The sequence below is a fragment of the Mauremys reevesii genome, linkage group 2 (assembly GCF_016161935.1).
Source record: "Mauremys reevesii isolate NIE-2019 linkage group 2, ASM1616193v1, whole genome shotgun sequence".
In the NCBI taxonomy this organism is placed as follows: domain Eukaryota; kingdom Metazoa; phylum Chordata; order Testudines; family Geoemydidae; genus Mauremys; species Mauremys reevesii.
In genome coordinates, this window is record NC_052624.1 from 121,148,518 (window position 1) to 121,173,475 (window position 24,958).

General features: G+C 40.3%; 1 protein-coding gene across 2 annotated transcripts in view; it reads left to right on the top strand.

The window, feature by feature from the left end:
* Positions 1-24,958, top strand: part of IRX2 (iroquois homeobox 2) — a 126,449-nt gene that overhangs the window by 35,206 nt on the left and 66,285 nt on the right. For both annotated transcript variants that reach the window (XM_039525245.1, XM_039525242.1), the window contains exon 4: positions 24,399-24,543. In XM_039525245.1, coding sequence (XP_039381179.1) covers positions 24,454-24,543 — 90 coding nt within the window. In that variant the 5' untranslated portion in view covers positions 24,399-24,453. The remainder of the gene's footprint in view (positions 1-24,398; positions 24,544-24,958) is intronic.

Here is a 24,958-nt window from a genome sequence, read left to right on the forward strand (position 1 = left end):
ACAAAAGACTGTTGATTGCTCCCCCAATACCCATGAAGAGCAGACATGCACGGGGACTTATCCCATCAGCTTGAACTCTGGGGGAATGGAATAAAAATAGTGAACAGGAAGAAACTATATCTCTTTGCTGCTTAGAGTTGGAAGGGCAAGATTTCTAAGCATAAGCAAGGGGTCCCCAGAGCTTGGTCTGGGTTAGCCCTAGAGGAAATATAGAGCTTGCATATTACAGCAGCTGTTATCACATTTTGAAAACTAAGACTATAACTCATTTGTGTGTATATCCTTATCAGCTTTAGCCTTGTAAATAACTCTTTTTTTTCCTTAGTTACTAAATCTCTAGTTAATTTATTATAGGATTGGCCACAAGCATTGTCTTTGGTATAGGGCAGGGATCGGCAACCTTTGGCATGCGGCCCATCAGGGTAAGCACCCTGGCGGGTCGGGTTGGTTTGTTTACGTGCCACGTCCGCATGTTCGGCCGATCGCGGCTCTCACTTGCCACAGTTCGCCACTCCAGGCCTATAGGGGTGGCAGGAAGCGGCGGCCAGCACATCCCTCGGCCCACACCACTTCCTGCAGCCCCCATTGGCCTGGAGCAAACCATGGCCAGTGGGAGCTGCCATGCCAAAGGTTGCCGGTCCCTGGTATAGGATCTCAGGTACAATTGAACTGGGGTAAGTGACTAGACCTTTGGGACTGGGAGTAACCTAAATATTGTTGTTATTTTTAGTGTAAGGGGCCACCTTTGAAAAAAAAGGCAAGCTTGCCTTGGTAGTAAGATAGACAAGAGTAAGCAAGGGGATTGTCTATGACTCCATGTTAAGGTTGTTATAGTGCTTGAGGAGCTCACATTTAATACATGTTTTGTGAAATGTAAGTGGAGAACACACAAAGAGTTTGGGGTTCATGCCCTGTTTCTTAACAGTCTGCCCTGAGGTTAACATTCATGGTTGTGAACCACTCTAGACAGTTTGACACCAAGATGTTGCAATAGTTGCCATAGTCAGACTTTTCACCTTTCTTCTTGTATATGGTGACAATGGTACTATCTTTGAGGCCTTGTTTGTATATACATTGAGAAGGAGTCCATTCAGTCATGTCAGCAAGGACTCACCTCCATACTTAGATATTTCCTCGAGAATGACATCAGATTCTGGGCCTGCAGTTCTTCATGATACTGATCGTCATTACATGTTGGCTAATCATTATTCTTATCGTGCCTCGTCTGCTATATTGAACAGTGTGTTCAGAAAATCACTGAAATGCTGCTGCCACCTCTGAATGATTTATCCTTTGTCAGTGATTAGTGTTAGGCCATGCACATTCTTCAGGGACACTGTAGTGCTTTGGGTTGAACTATATACATCTTTCAAATCAGCATAGAAATCTTGGTCTCATGATGGTCAGAATAGCCCTGGATATCATCTGCCTTGGCATTCCACTATTCATCCTGTATGTCTCTAAGCTTAGATTGGATGCCATAACATACATTCATGAATGTCATTACTGTGCTCACAGGGACATGGAATGCAAGAATTTGACAGTGCATCTCATATTTTTCAGTGAATACCTATTGTATTTCTGGGTCATTCTCATCAAACCAATCTTGGTGAAATTATTTTGCTGTGATGAGAGCTGCTTGATATTGTGAAGTCACCTACTGTGCTGATGTACCTTCATCTTGTAATGGCTTTACATTGAGCCAATTGATTGGTTTATGACTTGCAATGCACTAGTTGTATTACCAATAGCAGTTTGGAGTAGCTCATGCCAATGTCCAGGATTCAATGCTGTAGATCTCACCACTGGATAATGATGTAGTCAATAAGATGCTATTGTTCGGATCTAGGGTTCATCCATGATGTTTTCTTTTTGTCTAGTTGGTTGGAAAAGGTATCTGTGATCACTAGTTGCCACTTGACAAATTCACTGAGTAGCAGAGTTCCCCTGCTATTCTCTTTCGCAGTTCCATGCTGTCTGATGGCATGCCACCAGACTACTGCATTACTTTCAACTCTTGCATTGAAGTCCCCCATGATGATCAGTTTATCTGGCACTAGTGTGGACACCATGAGTTTGTCTAAGGGCTGGTCCACACTAAGAAGCGGGGTCGAACTAGGGTACGCAAATTCAGCTACATGAATAGCGTAGCTGAATTCGAAGTACCCTAGTTCAAACTACTCACCTGTCCAGACGCCGCGGAATCGAAGTCCGTGGCTCCAAGGTCGACTCCGCCACCGCCTTTTGCAGTGGTGGAGTACCAGAGTTCGAACTATCGCTTCCGGAGTTCGAACTATCGCGTCCAGATTAGACGCGATAGTTCGAACTCCGAGAAGTCGAACTCACCGCGTCGACCCAGCTCGTAAGTGTAGACTAGCCCTAAGTCACTGTAGAATTTTTCTTTCTCACTGTCAGCATTTGTCATGGTGGGAGTGTAAGCATTTATAATGGTAGTGAAACACTTGTGGATCTAGCCCTCTATAGAAAAGTGAATCAGCTTTAGCCAGAGTATTCTTTTACTGATTCTCTAGACATTTTCCTACCTCCTTCAGCTGCTGCAGATGAGCTATGAAAAAAAAAAACTGGAGAAGAGAGCACTGAAGTGGCTACCCTAATGATAGTTGAGGATAAACAATTATTGCAAGATCCTACCGAAACTTAGATAGAATAGTCTGTCAGAGGAATAATATCTTCCTGGTGGGTTTCCTAGAAGCAGTCCATTAGACTTTGAGAATGGGCCATTAAAACAAGTCCCTTTCCCTTTAGCGATACAATATCTCATCCTCAAAAGACAGGAGACCTGAGCCTAATTTTAACAGCCTAACCTTCAACTCTAGCCCATCCACTACCTCAAGAATGAGATCAACTTTGTTTATTGTGCCATTAATCACAATAGACAGTCCCAGAATCATCATAGCTGAGCTGATTCTAAAGATTCATTAGCTAAGAGGATGTTGAAGTCACTGAACACTGTCAGCTTTGGCACAGTCAACTCCACCATGGCAAGGAATTTAATTAGTTCACACAGAAGCATTGCAGCGTCGCAGGGAAATCAGTACACCATAACTAGTGCCAGTGTAACCCCATCCTGGGATTCACACAGAAGATGAACACATTCTATTCAATACAGCTGTGGAGTGTGAGAACTATTTGAAGTTGGAGGTAAACAGCATAGTCTTGCCACCTTTTGCTGAACCCCTATAGGCTCATGCTGTACTAAATCAAGAGGCTTGTACCAATCAAGTCAAAAGTGGTTCTGCAACATTGTCCAACCACGAATTGGTAATATATGCAGGATTGCAGGCCTTGGATGAAATCCTGACCCCACTGAAGTCAATTCGAATTTTGCCATTGACGTCAGTGGAGCCGGGATTTCATCCCTTATTTTTAAGTAGATTGTATTGTTATTGATATCTGTGTATCTATTTATATAAATATGTACCTATTTGAAAATGAATAGTCCTTTGTATGACACTATATGCAATACATCGGAGCATTTATAATCTAGTTTTTTGCTCCAAATTAGTCTAAAGGCATTTTTGTTTTTCTGTTCTGATTTCATAGCTTCAACATACTGTATGAATGAGAAACTGGTCTGTTTCTATTAAAGATTAAATGTATTCAATGAATAGAGGAGTTGCAGGAATATAATTCAATTCAATACCAGTAATTTGTGTAAATAAATGTCTACTATGACAGAATCACCACAAGTGGAAATTATGAATGTTAAATTTTTATGACAGTCATCAAAAGAAGAAAAGGGTCCATACTCATTAAAAAAGAAAAAAAATCTAAAAATAACAAGCCTTGTTTTTTCCTATGGGTCCATATAAATTTTTTATGTTCCATTTTAAAGTTAGGATTATGCTATATACATGCTTTTCTGTTCGTACATGGATTGAATTTAAACTTTTCACCAAAATTATTAAGCACGACTTTAGCATACTCTAAGTTGAGTCATTTGGGGAACATTGCATTGTAGAAGTATGAGAAAAGCACACGTCAGAGCAACTGATGATACAATTGTCCAGAATTACCGAGGAATGAGTAACTCTGCCTGTATCTTGTAAACAAAGCCTGGTTTTCAACCCAGCCATTCCTGGCTTTCTCTTTTACCGAGTTAATTACAGGTATAATCTACTGCCCCTATCCTGCAATTCCACCATGCAAAACTTTATCCCCAGTGGAATGCCACTGAAATCAATGTAGCTCATCATGAATACAGAGGTCCATCCATATGCAGCTGCTTGCAGGATTGGGGCCTATATCATTTAGATATCTAAGTACTTAATTGTGCGTGCAGATTTGCAGTTATTTGTGTCTGCAATTTGCAGGTACAGAAAGGGAGGCTAACTTTAAAAAAAAACCTGGGCCATAACTGCAGAAGTTTGAAGTCAGCATCAATTTATTCCCTGCATTTTCAAAAATGTAATTTTCTGATGTTTTCATTCTGAACCTTTTAAAACAAAAGCAAAACAGCTAGTCCAGATAACAAGCTAAATGTCACAAGCTCTCTTTGAACTATACAGGAAACTCCCTGTTACACCATGTGAACAAGGCAAGGGCTGTTTGCAGCCCTAACTAATAGAACAAGTACTTTTTAAAAAATCAGTTAATTACTTGCATTACTATATACTCAGAAAAGTGGCCACAGATAGTAATACTGAGCACAGAGAATAATTCTATATACTTGGGATACTCAGTGGAGATGATATGCAATAGGAAATAACATTCCTTCCCTCACATCCTTTATTTGTTGTTTAATCTTGGGGGAAAAATAGAGTAATCCAGACTTTAAAATCCAGGATCCACTTTGGCAGGACCAATGGACTCACACCAAGACTCATTGCCATCACAGCCTCTCCTCCTCCACTCTTTTTTGTTTACAGCTGATACCTGTTCCAAGGGCAGAAGGAGAAGCCTAAAATGAAAGGTTCCTTTGACTGGGAAATGTGTTTTGATTTCTGAATCATGTGATGTGGGAGGAAATTAGGAAATGGTGAATTAGAACTGGTATGTGGAATGATACTGTAGTGGAGTCAGGTGTATGGTGGATTGGATATGAAACTGTGATTGTAATGGGGAAAGTATATCTAAGTGTGTGTATGTGCAATACAAGCACGTGTGTATGTGGTCAGTAACAAATTATACAAGAGGACTTGGATTGTTTTCTTTTAATACAGTTAAATCCCACCTTCCACTCTAGTGATGTTATTTTCAATTTTGATTACTTTTATTTCACTTCAAAATAGACAAAGAAAGAACAAATATAAAATCCACAGGAAGCATGTGTGAGTAGAGTAACAGGGACTTCAGAAATTGACCGAAAGCCAGCTGACAGAGATTTTTATCTGGGTTGCTAAATTTGTATTTGAAAATTTCAACATCCACAAGACAAGAGCTCTTCAGAGTTTGCTCACAGTCCAGAGTGACCACAGGAGCTTATTTTAAGTAATTCAGACTCCACTCATAGAGTTGGACACACTCTGGATTTTCTCTTTGAGTGGGGATTGATGACTGGGGAACTGAAGTCGACACTGTTTTCACGGCAGACCACTTCAAGATTTGAAGTCAGAGTTCACTTTTGCCTTCATCAGGGTAAAGGACTTCTTTCATTATTCTGAAATCCAACAGTATCTCTTGTGTAAATCTTGTGTATCTCTGAGCATAACTCTAAAAGAGAACACTGCTTCTAGGACCTGGTCTACACTGGAGGTGGGAGGGGGATTGATCTAAGGCCTGGTCTACACTGCGGGGGGGGGTTCAAACTAAGGTACGCAAGTTCAGCTACGCGAATAGCGTAGCTGAACTTGAAGTACCTTAGTTCGAAGTACTTACCCGTCCTCACGGCGCGGGATCGAAGTCCGCGGCTCCCCTGTCGACTCCGCCACTGCCGTTCACGGTGGTGGAGTTGAGTCGACGGGAGTGCGTTTGGAGTTCGATATATCGTGTCTAGATGAGACGTGATATATCGAATTCTGAGAAGTCGATCGCTACCCGCCGACCCGGGCGGGTAGTATGGACGTCCCCTAAGATACGCAACTTCAGCTATGAGAATAGCGCAGCTGAAGTCGACGTATCTTAGATCGAATTAAAATTACTTACTTTGCATCCTCGCGGCATGGGATCGATGGCCGCGGCTCCCTCATCGACTTTACTTCCGCCTCTCGCACTGCTGGAGTTCAGCAGTCGATGGGAGAGTGATGGGGGATCGATTTATCCCGTCTACACTACACGCGATAAATCGATCCCCGATAGACAGATCGCAACCCGCCGATCCGGTGGGTAGTGTAGATGTACCCTAACAGACTACTCCAGGGGTCAGCAACCTCTGGCATGCGGTTCGCCAGGGTAAGTACCCTGGCGGGCCGGGCCAGTTTGTTTACCTGCCGTGTTGGCAGGTTCAGCCGATCGCGGCTCCCACTGGCTGCGGTTCACTGTCCCAGGCCAATGGGGGCGGCGGGAAGCCGCGCCCAGCACATCTCTCGTCCATGCTGCTTCCCACAGCCCCCATTGGCCTGGGATGATGCTGCAGGTAAACAAACTGGAATGGCCCGCCAAGGTGCCTGGTGAGCTGCGTGCCAGAGGTTGCTGATCCCTGGACTACTGTATCAAATGTTTGATAGGACATCATCATTATATTCTGTCATCAACAGGGGGAGGGATAGCTCAGTGGTTTGAGCATTGGCCTGCTAAACCCAGGATTGTGAGCTCAATCCTTGAGGGGCCCATTTAGGGATCTGGGGCAAAAATCTGTCTGGGGATTGGTCCTGCTTTGAGCAGGGGGTTGGACTAGATGACATCCTGAGGTCCCTTTGAACCTTGATATTCTATGATGATTGATCCGTATAGTTTTTCCTAGGTACCGTCTCTCCATATAGCTACCTCACAGGTCTCCTTTCTTTAAAGATGGTCCACCACACATGAAATACATGGGGAAGAGGTTAGAACATCAATTTTAGAAATGGCACTCTGAGTACAACTAATTTTGGCATAAAATGTTTTTGAAGTCCTATGTGATTACTGTGGTGGAGGAAACTGTTTCGGATAGTTGACAACCTAGCAAATCCAGATCACCTCTTCTTAGACCATTCATATTGTGGGAATTTTCAATCTACTTCACAGATAAGACATATCAAATGCACTGGGCTGGCCATTGTCATGAGGCAGACCCATGTCTGGCGGTGACAGAAGCAACAGAGTTTCAACCAGTTTTAATCACTATGCTGCAGAAACTGCCGAGAAAGTGATGACCTGTAATCTGCAAGCTGACCCCACTTGAAAGCAAGTGGGGATGTGTTTGAATCATCGATGGTGAAGATTGATACCATTTCAATTCAGTGAGTTACACCACTTTCCATGAAGTTACCAGTTGTGAGGCCTTTACTCAAGAAGGAATGTCACAAACAAAACCTCACAAATTATTCAGAGTGGTAGCCATGTTAGTCTGTATCAGCAAAAAGAATGAGGAGTACTTGTGGCACCTTAGAGACTAACAAACTTATTTGGGCATATGCTTTCATGGGCTAAAACCCACTTCATTGGATGTGGGTTTTAGCCCACGAAAGCTTATGCCCAAATAAATTTGTTAGTCTCTAAGGTGCCACAAGTACTCCTCATTCTTTTCACAAATTATTGCCTTTTCTCAGATTTTCCCCTTATAGAGAAGTTTATTGTGAAGTGTGTGGCAAGGAAATTTTGGAGTCATCTGGAATTTGAGATTTCCTTGATCCCTTTCCACTGGCAGTTAAGCCTAGTTTTGGCATGGAGATTACTCTAGTCTCAGAGTTAGTTGAGAATCACGTTCTTAATGATGAACAGTGAACAGGAATCCATGTTGATTTTTTTAAATCCGTCACCAGTGTTACACTCACAATGAGTGATGCTGAATGCAAGTTAAGCTGAAGAAGTGGAACTTTATTAAAATCTGTCGACTGCTCTGGCCATGTGGCTGAGTTGCTGCCAGTCTAACTCCCTTTATTTCCTGTTCCACTGGTGATCTGTCAATAACTGGATCTGACTCCAGTTCCACTGATCATGATACAACCAGCCTTTTAAAACTTGAACCATGAGGTTTTGTTAACTCACCGCCAGTTCCTAACAGAGAAAGGGAATTGCTTTTTCCTCTCTGAGTGGTTTTGAGCAATTGCTCATCTGCCCTTAGATATTCTTTTGTGCAGGATTCTACAAGGCTCTGTTTTAATCATTCCTCCTGCTCAATGTGTATATGAGGCTGCAGGCACAATTTGGTCTGTGGTGCTATCAATGTGCAGATGGCACACACTATTATGGCTTGTTTTCATCAGATTTGAATTATATGTATTTGCTTTCCAAAACCTGAGTGCCATAGAAACCAGTGGAAACCTAGCCAAGGTTCAGCCCAAACAAGCTGAGAGTTAATGATAGGAGATTGGATCTGGAAGGTATGGCAAAGATAGTTTTTATCCCCATGAAGGTGGTTTTTCCACTCCTTCTGCCAGAGATCTACTATTTGGGACTGCTCTAGGGCCTCTTTTCCTGGAATCCCAAGTGTCATCAGTGATAAAGAGCACTTTTTTTCATGTGGTTCTGGCTAGGTATTTGACTGTTTTTTCTTTTAGATCTGACCCATGCTGTTTTAGGCCACACCTTTGTGACTTCTAGACTGGATCACTGTAAGTGTCTCTATATGGGGCTAACCTAAAACCCAAAGATGCCATTGTCACATTTGTTTCTGTGGCAGTAATACAACAGAACCCTGATTATATTAACATCAATCTTATGAATGACCTGTTACATGAACCATTTTCTTCCACCAAAGTAATCTTTCTACCTCAGAAAGGAACTTCAGCCATTGTTCAAGCAGACATACAGATTTGAAAAGATTGAGAGTTTGGTGGCAATAGAAGAGATTCAGTTCTCTCAAACAAAGAAAAATCAGACACACTGTCTACATTTGTTACCATTTGTTATGTACACTGTAAATGACTAATCAATACATTAATTTATGCAACAGACCTACTCTAATTTTGAGATGTTCAATTTTATTAACTTTCCAATTTATGAAGTTTTCAATCCCCAATTTGTTCATAAAATAGGGGTTCTTCTGTATTAGCAAAAAAAAAGAGATAATGTAAAATGTAAAATAGTTTTCTTTGTATGCATTTTATTTTAGAACAAGCTCAGTGTCAACAATCTTCTCTATTTAGCCAAATAAAGGGTTTATTAGTGCCAACACTTAATGAAAAAAATGCCTTAAAATGTCTGCCATTAAACTCAAAGTTGTGATAACATCAATAAACTTGTCTGGATGAGGTAAAAAGGAACTAATTACTGAACTCAACTTCATAAAAAGCTACCTCTATTGCCTCTAGCTCTAACATAACACAATATTAATAATGTTTATACCTTGTAGTAAATAACATGTTTCATTCAACACCTTGAGTTATTTTATTATAAAATTATCTAAGGGCTCAACCATCCTATGTCATGGAAAACACACATGGGGTGAAAAATAACCATTTGTTTCCAATATACTTACTCAATATTCTTGACGGTCTTTTCATTGTCAAACAATGCTGTTCTACCCTTTAAAGTATATGAAGATAGCAGTCCTTGAAAAGGGAAGACCAGGGATACACAAGAAACACAGACCAAAACCCATGGGTCCCCAAGCAGAGAACAGTTGTCCTTCCATGCCTCCTCCAAGTAACAACTACTTCCTGTCAATATGTCTGGCTTCTATTAATCAATCTCTCCACCCTGATAGCTTATTGTGATAGCCACCCCATCTGCCCACAATGACCTTAAAAATCTGCCAAAGATTTTCAGCCTATCTCAAGGTACCGTGTTGTATGAAATGTTGATCCCCAGTTCCACCCCTCATATACTTTATCCAAACACCACTTCCTACATCCTCAACAGCCACACAGCCTCCAATATGTCTGTATGGAGGGGTGACCATGGGTTCAGGAAAGAAGCATCATGTGGAGCTCTTTGCTCCTTACCACATGGGCCCACTAAATCAATTTCATTGTCCATTTGCTTCCTTCTGTCATTGTAAAAAGAGAAGGATATTGGGCCTGGTATGTTTTAAATGTTGCTTCTTATTTACCAAGAACTTACACTCCTCTAGCTCATAAGTTAAATAGGTTCATATTGTTTATAATTTAGTTAGACATTACTATTTTGACTTTTGATTTTGATTTGTACACAAGTATCTGATCTTTAGTAAAATGTATATACTATTACAGGTTGTTTTAAACCTCTCTGAAAATACTTGGTATAACAGATAATCTTCACTTGGGATAAATATGAGAAAGCGTTAAGATCCTTTATGTAAGCAGGTAGCTGAAACAATACCAAAAACATAGGCATACGTTACTGCCCAAAACAGAGATATATGTAGGTAGAGGAGTTTCAATGGGTATTGTTGTTTAAAAGTTTGTCTGTAAAAGAGAATCAGAAAGATGAGAATGAGAAAACAGCAAAGAAACAACACACACTCACACACTCACAGAAGCACTGGTAGCAATGCCCTGAGAAAAAGCTCAGAGGGTGAGCTTTTGGGCTCAGTGCTGGCATGAAAAGGGCTTGAAGCTGTGAGAAAAGAAACATATCCTGCTGTTTGATTCCTCCTGTGTTCAGGAAAACAGGAATTTATAAATTCTTTGTAAATAAACAGGATTGCATCAAAAATCAATTTCTCTTCCTGAACAAAACCATCTTCAGGACCTAAAATGTCAGCATTACTCAGCTCAAAAAGGGTAACTATACAAAGCTGTGGCATAAAATTGTTTTTTGGGGCAGAAAAGTTTCTTTTGGTTTTTTAGTTAGTCCTAACAGAAAATCTATTTTCCAAATAAATCTTTTTGATTCAGAGAACATTCTGAAAGCAATTGGAATCTGTAGGATCAGTTAAAAATGAGGTGGATTGCACATAATTCAAAGCTGTCAGGTTCCAGCAGGAAATTTGAGGGAGAATTGATCAGCGGTGGAAGGAGATTTTACACAACTGGCCAGAGATTTGGACTTTGTTTCCCTGCTCCTTTTTTTTGTGTTTCTGCTTTGCTGTAATGTCACACATTCAGTGGGCCTCAAAGAGTGGCCTGGCATTCCTGCTTCTGCCAGCCACCACAGATTTCATAGAATCATAGAAGTGTAGAATCACAAGTAACTTCAATAGGTCATCTAGTCCAGTTTCCTGCACTCAAGGCAGGACTAAATAATTATTAGACCATTCTTGACAGGTGCCTGTCTAACCTGCTCTTAAAAAACCTCCAATGATGGAGATTCTACAGCCTCTATAAAAAATTTGTTCCAATGCTTAAATACCCTGACAATTAGGAAGTTTTTCCTAATATCCAACCTAAACCACCCTTTCTGCAATTTAAGCTTCTTGTCCTATCCCCAGAGGTTAAAAAGAACAATTTGTTACCCTCCTCCATATAACAACCTTTTATGTACTTGAAAACTTATAATTTCCCCGCTCAGTCTTCCATTCTCCAGACTAAACAAACACCATTTTTTTCAATCTTCCCTCATAGGTCACCTTTTCTAGACCTTAAACCATTTTTGTTGCTCTCCTATGGACTTTCTCCAATTTGTCCACATCTTTCCTGAAATGTGGTGCCCGGACTCAACACAATACTCCAGTTGAGGCCGTATCAGCATGAAGTAGATTGGAAGAATTACTTCTCAAGTCTTGCTTACAACACTCCTGCTAATACATCCAGAGTGATGTTTGCTTTTTTTTGCAACAGTGTTACACTACTGACTTATTTAGCTTATGATCCATTATGACCCTCAGATCCCTTTCTGCAGTACTCTTTCCTAAGCAGCCATTTCCCATTTTGTATGTGTGCAATTGATTATTTCTTCTTAAGTGAAGCACTTTGCATTGGTCCTTACTGTATTTCATTCCATTTATGTCATAACCATTTCTTTATTTTTTCCAGATCATTTTGAATTTTAATCTTATCCTCAAAAGCACTTGCAATACCTCCCAGCTTGGTATCATCCACAAACTTTATAAGTGTACTACACCATTATCTAAATCACTTATGAAGATATTGAACAGAACCGGACCCAAGTCTTATCCCTGTGGGACTCCACTCAATATCCCCTTCCAGCTTTACTGTGAACCACTGATAACTTACACTCTAGGAATGGTTTTCCAACCAGTTATGGACCCACCTTATAGTTGCTCCATCTGGGTTGTATTTTCCTAGTTTGTTTATGAGGAGGTCATGCAGGACAGTATCAAAAGCCTTACTAAAGTCAAGATATACCACGTCTACCACTTCCCCCCCATCCACAAGGCTTGTTACATTGTCAAAGAAAGGTATTAGGTTGGTTTGACATGATTTGTTCTTGACAAATCCATTCTGACTGTTACTTATCACCTTATTATCTTCTAGGTGTTTGCAAATTGCTTGCTTACTATTTGCTCCATTATCTTTCTGGGAACTGAAGTTAAACTGACTTGTCTGTAATTCCATAAATTGTCCTAATTCCCCTTTTTATAGATTGGATTTACAGAATTTAAGGCCAGAAGGGACCATTCTGATAATCTAGACTGAACTCCTGTATAATGCAGGCCATAGGGCTTCACTGTATTAATTTCTGGTCCAAGTCCAATAGCTGTGGTTGAATTAGACTCTGGAACATTTCTTTCATAGAACCCATCACAACCATTGTTAAGTTGTTCTAGAGGTGGATGTGGCACCTGCTCTGCAAGCAGCCAGGCAGACATTCTGCAATCCCTCTAGCTGCACCTCCAACTAGATATGAGGAGCAGGTGGAAGGAACAGAAGGTAAGGGGTCCAGTAGTGGCCCTAGTCTATCCAAGACACATCTACCCACCCAGACAACCACCTAACCCATGACCCAACACTTTCCAATACACAAACACCTATGTCAGTACTTCCCACCACACACTTGCAAGTTTTGTGCAACTCCATGTCCTACCTCTGCGCTCCATGTCCCAGCTGGACAATTTTTTTTTTTGGATAAACAGTTTGCCACAATGCAGTTTTGGTAGACCCGAATTTATTTATGAACATGGTTCAAGTTTGCCAAATAGTTTTAACTGAACAAAAAAAAGTATAAATATTTTGATAATGTTGAAACAAAATTTTTCATTTTGTTTTGACCCCAAAAATTTCATTTATACTTTCATGCATTTTACAAAAAGCAAGAGATAAGATCAGGGAAAGTCAGCCACAGCATACTCGAAAGAATGGCAGGAAGTTAGAATGGTAGAGAGCGAGGCTGACAATTTTAAAGGTGTTTATAAAACTGCTAAGAAAAATCACTCTGGTGAGTCAGAAATCCTTGATAAATCATGCTAAATGCAGACAGATAACCTCTTATGAGCACTGTTAAAAATAACTTCTTGGTATGCCTTGTGTATTGAAGTGCTTTGCTTTTTCTATCTAATTCTAATGCACTTAGAAATTCCTTTTTCTCTGACATTATTTTTTCAATGGGTACACACCAGCTCATGTATTACTATTATCTGAATATTATTTTGCTTCCCTTGAAAGCAGTCTTAAGCACAAAATTTTATCCTAGGATCTATAATTGGACTGTGTTATAAATTTTAAATCTAGCATCTTGCAATTAAATTCAATAATTTATTTTTATATAGAGATCAGTGTAATTTTTGCATTTTTAAAGATTAATGCTGATTTAGCAGTTACCAGCTACTAAAACTATTTTGTTATTTCTTAAATGATTAACACTAAGGTTACAGTTATCTTGTTGGGTATTTTTTCAAAATGTGGAATTGTTCTGTATTGTTAACACTTTGTGAAAATGTATAGTTTAATGGCTTATTTTGTGTTTGTCATTTAACTTTGGGTGTTCCTAAATTTGTTAAATCTGCCCTGCGTATTACACACTCACTTCCTGTAGCTAGACTGTCTCTGTGTGAAAATAAAATTACCAGGCAATAAGGGTGAAAGAAGCTTCCTTAAATTTCTTTCCTTGGTAACATTATATTAGGTTTCAAATAACTCAGTTGTTATTTCAGGCTAGGGCTATACGCGCGAATAGCGTAGCTGAAGTCGGCATACAATCATAGAATCATAGAATCTCAGGGTTGGAACGGACCTCAGGAGGTCATCTAGTCCAACCCCCTGCTCAAAGCAGGACCAAACCCAACTAAATCATCCCAGCCAGGGCTTTGTCAAGCCTGACCTTAAAAACCTCTAAGGAAGGAGATTCCACCACCTCCCTACGTTGATTTACCTGGCTGTGAGGATGGCGGCGAGTTGACCGCTGCCGCTCCCCCGTCGACTCCGCTTCCGCCTCTCGCCGTGGTGGAGTTCTGGAGTCAACAGCAGAGTGATTGGGGATCGATTCCCCAATAGATTGATCACTACCCACCGATCCAGCAGGTAGTGTAGACATACCAGCAGATACTAAAAGAACTGTGTTAATTTGGATTTTAAAGTTAAATTTGTAACCTCTCTACCTCCTTCCTCTCCTTCCTTTATTCTAAAAAAATTATATATTTTTTTCCAAAACCAAACATCCACAAGGGGGGAAGCAGGGATCAAAAGTAAACTTTTTTGTATAAAATCAGGTTATTGATACTAAGAGTGATACTCATATTATGTATTATGTTAACCAGTTTAAGCTGTTCCTGGCAGAAAGAGAAGCCATGGATGGCAAGGTGCTCCTGGCACTGTCCCTATGGATCTATTTTCCAGGACTTGGCAAAGGAAATGCATATCTCAACATTCATAAATCTGCAGTAATGGGGATCGTAGGAAACAATGTGTTGCTCCCAGTAACATATCATCTCACAGGAATGCACAACTCCACTGGAATATATTTTATATGGACAAAATCTTCTGTATTGTATTTGATGTGTAAACATGATAGCACTGGTAAAAGTAATAATGAAATACAACATGCAACTGAAAGTACAAATAGACATTGGGTGTATGGTTTTGCCAGTAACAGTCCCTTGTTGATTAAGAACTTAGCTTTTTGAAGTATTAATAACCTACCTATAGAAAGAGTGACCCACAGGGTCCACTATACCAAAAATGAAAATAATTATCCTATGGATGGTGGACCTGCTCACAGCAACTACTGTGGCGACAACTGTAGAACACACTTCCTGTCCCAGAAGTTGAACCAGGTCCAAAGAGTAAACTCAGCGGTGCTCCAATACCTGGGACATTGATTAATTTACAAAGTATGTGTTTTAAATTTGTCACATTGGAATATGGCAGAGATTGGTTTTTTGTGATGCTACTAGTGTGTCCAGATGGTACACTTCTGGGTTATTTTTAAAAATAGCTGTATATCATAATCAAATAAGTGGTACTACTGAGGGTATGAAAAGGTATTTTCCTCGGGTATTTTTAGAACAAGAGGGTTACAAAGCCTAAATGAAATAATTATATCTATTTTGGGCCTTTCTGAATCAGGTTTAGAAAATCAAAAGACAAGTTAGCTATTTTAATTATAAGGAGACTGATATAGTACTTCCACCAATGATCAATGAAATAGATGGGTTAACCCAAGAAATTATTACTCTGAAAGGTTCAAAGTGGAAAGATAAATGCATAGATAAGAAAACAATTTGTACTGCTGATGATAGTTATGTATTACAAGTTGTAGATGAGATATTAAAGTTTCTTAAGGGAAATAAAGTGCCTAGCTTAATTAAAGATGAACAAATGTCCAAGTGGTATTGTCCTAAATGTGCCAAGGGAAATCAGCCTATAGATTGGTCCTATGTTCGAACATATAAGCCATTTAACACCATCAAAAACTTGGGGTCAGTAACATCACATCCCAATGATGATGCCTGTAAAATTAACTGTATCACAATGGCCAGTATCCTATGTATTTCTTTTAATTTGTCTGTACCTGTGTTTAATCCTTTTGGCAAACTATTTGATAAATTAGCAGCTGTCCATTCAATTGGTTACCTGGAAAGAAACATTTATAAGGAAAGCCTGGAGTTACCAGAGTCTTTTTGTATATCATAAAGAATCCAGGACTTGGAGAGCCTCTCATATGGCCTGTTGTTCTGTTAAGGGATATTTCTACATATGCAGGTATAATGTATTTGACATCACAACTCCAGTCTGTGCATATGCTGGACTAGAAAGAGTCCAACAAGACCAGTTAGCAGCTACTGTGTCTTATCCAGTATATCTTGTCAAATGGCTCTGAGGGTGACCTATAATATGAAGGGACAGTACTATGTGGTAACTAACCATAAATATTATCAATATGACACTCTAGTATGTTCCTTACTAACAATTTGAGGGGGCCATTTAGGGATCTGGAGGCACACAAAAAAAATAGCTGGGGATTGGTCCTGCTTTGAACAGGGGGTTGGACTAGATGATCTCCTGAGGTCCCTTCCAACCCTGATATTCTATGATTCTATTATTCTAACTTTTCTTTTACACACCACAAGAAAACAATTGTTGGCACATAGTTATTACTCCTGTTTCAGTTGAAAAAAAAAACCCACAATTGATGGTATTCCAAAATGGATGGAACTTGACTGATATTAACTCAAGTTCAATGTCCACATAAATCATTTACCTCAAAATTATTATTAAATAAAAAGGATATTCATTTTATCTAAATCAGTAACAGTACAGCCCAGTCTAAAGAACATACATAAATTGGATTTAAGGTTTTTCTTGTACTAATGATAACAGTTGTATTAATTCTGTTTTGTTGCTTACAATTTTTAATATGCAACTATAGAGCTCATCTTAAAGCATGATTTGTAGCCACGTATATTAATGTTTCTAATGTAAGGTTAATCAGATAAGGTCCACCATAATGCACCATTACATGCCAAAAGGATGTGGAGTGGGGCAGTTACCATGTAAACATAAAGTTCCCAGCATCCCAGAGGCCTCTCTTTCTCTCCACAGGTTAGCAAAAGGCACACACTAATCCGTGAGTCTTCTGAGCGTTCCTCTGGAACATTCAGTCCCTTTTCCACTGAACACTAACAGATTTCTTAGATCTACTATTCCCACATGAATAGTACACACCAGCTTGTAAGATGCAACTCAGGATCACCACTTTGCTTAACACACAGCGCTTATATTATCAAAGAACAGAGATTCAAGTGATAGTGAGTAAGAATATTGGAAACAAGTGGTTACATATAAAACAAAATCATATCATGCTTTCTAGAAACTAAACTTAATAATAAGGCAATCCCCTACCTGCTACAAGATAGCTTACGCCAAGTTTGAAAAGATCTTTTGAAACTATACCTGGGGTACAAATTAACCCAAAGTATTATTAGCCCCATTTTACATGTAAGGAAAATGAGACAGAATAAGATCAAAATTCTTTGACCCAAGTCATATAGAAAATCAAAAATAGAGGCAAGACAAGAACCCCAGCCATCCACTTCAATGCACTATCCACTGGCCCATGCTGGTATTGACTCTAGGCCTATGATATGTTATCTGTTTCCATGTGTATATAAGTATATGCCCATAGCCTATCCTTTCTAAAATTCTCTACCAGTACTACATGTGACAGGTTACCCCCTACTCTGGGGTGCCACCTGATGTACTGGGGTAGCACTGAGCCCACCTGTTCCACCAGCCTGGGCTCCCTTACACTGTCCTGCTAAGCCAGACCCTCAAGCCTCCACCAGCAAACATACAGTTAGGGACACACCCAACTTCAGATAGACAGAGACACTAAAATCAGCTCTGCATGGGCAGACTCAGCTAGGGAATTGCCCAGAACTCAAAGGCACACCTCTTCTGGAGTGTAAACCCAAAATTGTATGGTCTTGTGCTGCACAGAAAACTGTACAGCGTAAGCTCATGAAATTCGCTCCTTCCCTCAACATGGAGGAAAATATGCACAGCCTTTTGCTCCCCCTTCCCCCAGTTATGAATTTCACAAACTGGGTTTAGAGAAAACAAAAAACAAGTTTATTTGCTACAAAAGATAGATTTTAAATTATTATAAGGGATAGCAAACAGATCAAAGCAGATTATTGAACAAATAAAACAAACACGCAAACTAAGCTTAATACATTAAAGAAACTGGTTACAAGTAGCAATTTATCACCCTAAATATTGTTTTAAGCATTTCTTTCACAGGCCAATCACCTTTTTGAGCCTAGGCTCAGTCCTTCTCTCCCCCCATCCACCCTTCTCTTTGTTTCTCAGATGTTTCCAGCAGTCATCCTGGGATGGGATTCATTGAAGAAAGAAAAAAGATTAACTCACGTCCCTGCCTTAAATAGGATTTACATACGGCAGGAATCCTTTGTTTCCCAGTTTGATCCCCACCTCTTATTAGTGGAAAAATACTAGTAGTCCAAGATAGAATCCAGTACCAGGTGACATGATCACATGACCCTGCAGTGCCAAAGCAGCCATGAGTCAAGGTTGTTTGCAGCATCCCAGGAAACTTCTCAGGAAGGTGGGAGATTAACATTTTCAAAGTCCTATTGTTCCCCACAATGGCCCATCCATGATTACATGATTGTCTCCCCCAATGGCCCATCCATGATTGCAAATGCTGATTGCATTTTGTCTGGTGGACATTCCCTAGGTGTAAACACAGTTTTAATAGGTACATAGACAATATTCCCAACTTCAGATACAAAAAAGATACATGCATACAAATAGGCTAGTCATAGTCAGTACATCATAACCTTTCTAATGATACCTCACATGATCCATCTTGCATGGATGACCTGGGAGATAGGTCGGAAATAGGAGGGAGCATGGGTTATAATGGTGGAGAGAAAGGAGGTCAGGGACCAACTGGGAGGCAAGATCAAATCAGTATCTTAGATGCCTATATACAAATGCGAGAAGTATGGGTAATAAGCAGGAAGAACTGGAAGAGCTAATAAATAAGTACAACTATGACATTGTTGGCATCACTGAAACTTGGTGGGATAAAACACATGATTGGAATGTTGGTGTGGGTGGGTACAGCTTGCTCAGGAGGCATAAACAGGGGAAAAAGGGAGGAGGTGTTGCCTTATACATTAAAAATGTGCACACTTGGACTGAGGTGGAGATGGACATAGGAGACGGAAGTGTTGAGAGTCTCTGGGTTAGGCTAAAAGGGGTAAAAACCAAGGGTGATGTCATGCTAGGAGTCTACTACAAGCCACCTAACCAGGTGGAAGAGGTGGATGAGGCTTTTTTTAAACAACTAACAAAATCATCCAAAGCCCAAGATTTGGTGTCAAGTATCAGAGGGGTAGCCATGTTAGTCTGGATCTGTAAAAGCAGCAAAGAGTCCTGTGGCACCTTATAGACTAACAGACGTTTTGAAGCATGAGCTTTCGTGGGTGAATACCCACTTTGTCGGATGTGGTGGTGATGGGGGACTTCAACAAGATTTGGTGGTGATGGCGGACTTCAACTATCCAGATATATGTTGGGAAAATAACACAGCAGGACACAGACTATCCAATAAGTTCTTGGACTGCATTGCAGAAAACTTTTTATTTCAGAAGGTTGAAAAAGCTACTGGGGGGAAGCTGTTCTAGATTTGATTTTAAGAAATAGGGAGGAACTCGTTGAGAATTTGAAAGTGGAAGGCAGCTTGGGTGAAAGTGATCATGAAATCATAGAGTTCACAATTCTAAGGAAGGGTAGAAGGGAGTACAGCAAAATAGAGACAACGGATTTCAGGAAGGTGGATTTTGGTAAGCTCAGAGATCTGATAGGTAAGGTCCCATGGGAATCAAGACTGAGGGGAAAAACAACTGAGGAGAGTTGGCAGTTTTTCAAAGGGACACTATTAAGGGCCCAAAAACAAACTATTCCACTGGGTAGGAAAGATAGAAAAAGTGGCAAAAGACCAGCTTGGCTTAAAAGACCATGAGATCTTGCATGATCTAAAAAATAAAAGGGAGTCATATAAATAATGGAAATTAGAAAAAAATTACAAAGGCTGAATATAGGCAAACAACACAGGAATGCAGGGGCAAGATTAGAAAGGCAAAGGCACAAAATGAGCTCAAACTAGCTACAGGAATAAAGGAAAACAAGAAGACTTTTTATCAATACATTAGAAGCAAGAGGAAGACCAAGGACAGGGTAGGCCCACTGCTCAGTGAGGAGGGAGAAACAGTAACAGGAAAATTGGAAATGGCAGAGATGCTTAATGATTTCTTTGTTTCGGTCTTCACTGAGAAGTCTAAAGGAATGCCTAACATAGTGAATGTTAATGGGAAGGGGTTAGGTTTAGAAGATAAAATAAAAAAAAAGAAGTTAAAAATCTTTTAGAAAAGTTAGATGCCTGCAAGTCACCAGGGCCTGATGAAATGCATCCTAGAATACTCAAGGAGCTAACAGAGGAGGTATCTGAGCCTCTAGCTATTATCTTTGGAAAATCATGGGAGACAGGAGAAATTCCAGAAGACTGGAAAAGGGCAAATATAGTGCCCATCTACAAAAAGAGAAATAAAAACAACCTAGGAAACTACAGATCAGTTAAACTTCTGTGCCAGGGAAGATAATGGAGCAAGTAATTAAGGAAATCATCTGCAAACACTTGGAAGGTGGTAAGGTGATAGGGAATAGCCATCATGGATTTGTAAAGAACAAATGATGTCAAACCAATCTGATAGCTTTCTTTGATAGGATAATGAGTCTTGTGGATAAGGGAGAAGTGGTGGATGTGGTATACCTAGACTTTAGTAAGGCATGATATTCTTATCAATAAACTAGGCAAATACAACTTAGATGGGGCTACTATAAGGTGGGTGTATAACTGGCTGGATAACCGTACTCAGAGAGTAGTTATTAATGGTTCCTAATCCTGCTGGAAAGGTATAACAAGTGGGGTTCTGCAGGGGTCTGTTTTGGGACCGGCTCTGTTCAATATCTTCATCAATGACTTAGATATTGGCATAGAAAGTACGGTTATTAAGTTTGCAGATGATACCAAACTGGAAGGGATTGCAACTGCTTTGGAGGAAAGGGTCATAATTAAAAATGATCTGGACAAATTGGAGAAATGGTCTGAGGTAAACAGGATGAAGTTTAATAAAAACAAATGCAAAGTGCTCCACTTAGAAAGGAACAATCAGTTTCACACATACAGAATGGGAAGAGTCTAGGAAGGAGTACGGCAGAAAGGGATCTAGGGGTTATAGTGGACCACAAGCTAAATATGAGTCAACGGAGTGATGCTGTTGCAAAAAAAAGCAAACATGATTCTGGGATGCATTAACAAGTGTGTTGTGAGCAAGACACGAGAAGTCATTCTTCCACTCTACTCTGCGCTGGTTAGGCCTCAACTGGAGTATTGTGTCCAGTTCTGGGCACCGCATTTCAAGAAAGATGTGGAGAAATTGGAGAGGGTCCAGAGAAGAGCAACAAGAATGATTAAAGGTCTAGAGAACATGACTTATGAAGGAAGGCTGAAATAATTGGGTTTGTTTAATTTGGAAAAGAGAAGACTGAGAGGGGACATGATAGCAGTTTTCAAGTATCTAAAAGGGTGTCATAAGAAGGAGGGAGAAAACTTGTTCATCTTAGCCTCTAAGGATAGAACAAGAAGCAATGGGCTTAAACTGCAGCAAGGGAGGTTTAGGTTGGACATTAGGAAAAAGTTCCTAACTGTCAGGGTGGTTAAACACTGAAATAAATTGCTTAGGGAGGTTGTGGAATCTCCATCTCTGGAGATATTTAAGAGTAGGTTAGATAAATGTCTATCAGGGATGATCTAGACAGTATTTGGTCCTGCCAGGAGGGCAGGGGGCTGGACTCGATGACCTCTCAAGGTCCCTTCCAGTCCTAGAGTCTATGAATCTATGAATCTATGAATAAAACATATCTTAGTTATGTCATATTCATATCTTAACAATATCTCCATATAGAATATGGAGTGTAGTGTCACATACAGTCCTAAGGATTTAAGTTTTCAGCTGCTTAAGTACAATACCAATGTAAAATATAGCCATGCTTATGACAGCTGTATCTGCAGGTGTGATTTGTAATTTTGTGTTAATCCTGGGGACCAGTGATTTCTCTCCTATCTATATAATTGTCTTTGCATAAATTGTATTGCTCTTGGAAATCACATATCAGCCACCTTGGTTTACCTCTGGCTGAGTTTCCCAAACTGTGGACCATGGACAAGTAGTGGTTAGTGGATCACTAGCTGGTGATCTGCAGAAGCTACATGGTACTGATAGTTCCTCCTTTCAAGCTGCTTCAGTACGTGTCCAGGGTCCTCATTAAAAAGAAGAGCTTGCAGGCATGTAAAGGCAGTGGAATACAAGAAGAATCAACATGGCAGAAACCACTAGGGATCTACTGTTGTATAAGAGGAGAAGAAACACAAGTTTACCTCAAGGTGCTGACCCATCAAAAGGAGAGGAATGTCCATGGGATAAGGGAACAAGGTAACTGTAAGTTATGGGAAGCAGGTGCAGAAGACCAGCATGGGTGGCAGATCCAAGGGAGTAGGGAACCAAGTGGCAGAGAAGCATGTACCATAGGAAATAATGACCAGGAAATAGGGAATGTGGAAAGGAATAGGAAGATAAGGGACCCAGTCAACAAAGAAATATTTGCAGGGGAAAAAGTTTAACAGAATAGATGGGAGGAGTGAAGAACAGAGATAAGCAGCACGATTAACTTCTACTACCCTAACTTTACCTCTCCATCTCAACAATTGTTGTAGTTGTGACAGTGATGTTATGAGATTGTAAATGAGGAGAAGTGGTCCAAAACTTATACCTCTCTCTTAAGAAACTCTCCCAATTAAAATAAACATTGTTGCTCTAACCACAGGAACAAATAGGAAACAAGGCACTATACTTTTGGCAGAAATGTTACTGAAAACACTGTAGATACTACATAACATAGCTTCTAGTCCAGACAGGTGGTTGTCTGTGTCTGACAGGCCATCTCTCAAGCCCCGGTTCCAATGCAATGTCTTGTTGTGTTGATACTATGGTGAAATCATCCAATGCAGACTGAGTATTGGCATAATCTCCTCTTGGTGCATAGGCAGGTGCAAGATAAGAAGCATTCCATACCCGCCCATCAGAAAGTCGATAGGTGTAAGGTCCCTTCTTCTCTATGATTTTAAGAGGAGCTGTGAATTTATGATCCCCTTTGCATAAAGTTCCAGGTTTTTGTATTCTAATGAAGGAACCACTCTCAAACTTTGGTTCCTTAGCACCCCGCCACTTGTATGTGAAAGCCTTATACTTTGCTTGGTTCTGTTCAACTGTTTTTCTCACATCATCCTCGGTTGGGGCTTCAGGTAGTGCCTTTAACAATCCAGCAATGTTCAGTTTAGTATTCATGTTTCCCATGCAGTAACTCTGCAGGTGATCTTTGCATTGTGGCATGTCGTGTAGCCCGGTATGCTTGCAAGAAATCAGTAATGAAGGGTATTCACAATCGCCCTTCCAGTTTAGCCGTTTGCAAACTCTCTTTCAAACTTCTGTTAAATCGTTCAATTTCCCCATTGGCTTGAGGGTAATATAGGGATGACCTTCTGTGTAAAATGTTCCTCTCTGCTAGAAAAGTTTCAAACTCCAATTTGAGGACTTCAATAACTCAGACATAGGTTAGGGGTTTGTTACAGGAGTGGGTGGGTGAGATTCTGTGGCCTGCATTGTGCAGGAGGTCAGACTAGATGATCATAATGGTCCCTTCTCACCTTAAAGTCTATAAGTCTATGAGACTACCATTATCTGAAACCAGTTCTTTGGGGTTACCTTCCCTGCTAAAAACTGAAGAGAGGAACTTAATTATTGTAGCAGAAGAGATTTGCGATGTAAACGCTACCTCAGGCCATTTACTGAAATAGTATATTAAAGTGATGGCATAACGACAGTCAATTGGAGCAGTATCAAAGGGTCCTACAATGTCAATCGCCACTTTTTCCCATGCAGATTCAGGAAGAGAAACAGGCTGTAATGGAGGGGTACATGTCACTGCTGTCTTATCATGCATTTGGCAAGTGACACAGGATTTTATTAGTGTTTCAGTTTGAGAGTCCATCCCTGGCCACCAATACAGTTCCCGTAGTCATTGTTTGGTTCTGACAATTCCTTGATGAGTATTGTGTGCCAGGTGTATGAGTTTTGACTGTAATTCTTCTGGCACAAGTAGCTAGTGTGTACCTCATAGCACACAGCCATTGAGCAAAGAAAGTTCATCTCAAACTCTAAACTAAGGCAACAAAACTGGGTCAAGGTTTTTAGGGTTACTGGGCCATCAGAAATTCCCATAGTTTTTGTTGAATTGGACACGCTGAACAAGCAGCTTGAAATTGTGCTCTTGTAACTGCAGTCAGAGTGCTTGTAATAAGCGCAACTACTACATCCTCATCCTCTGGTGGACCATCTGGTGAAGGCAAAGGCAGGCGAGAAAGGAAATCAGCTACCATATTTTTGTTTCCAGGCTTATATTCCAGTTCATAATTGAAAGAGAGTAGTCTTGCAGACCATCTAGCAATATGATATCCTGTTCTTCCCAGTCCTTTCATGGTGAGCAACGTCATCAAAGGGCTGTGGTCTGCATGCAACTTCAACGTGCGGCTCCACAGGTAAGTTCTCCATTTTTCAGTAGCCCAGACACAAGCAAGTGCTTCTTTTTCGACTGTAAATATTTTCTCTCCGAATTACTTAGTGTCCTTGAAGCAAATGCAACAGTCCTCTCTGTGTTGTCCTCATGAAGTTGTGTGAGGAAAGCCCCAACTCCATAATCAGAAGCATCAGTAGTTACAATTGTGGGCAATGCAGGACTGAGTAGTGCAAGTACTGGACTATGTACAGTCTTTCACCATTTTGAAACTAGCTTGTGCATCCATTGTCCACACTAAGGTTGAACTTCATTGTAGTAATTCTGGTAACGGTTCAATGACAGAAGCATAATTGGGAATGAATTTTGCATACCAGAAGGTAAGACCCAAGAAGGAATGTAAGGTTTGCAAATCTGTTGGAGGAGGAGCATTTGAAATT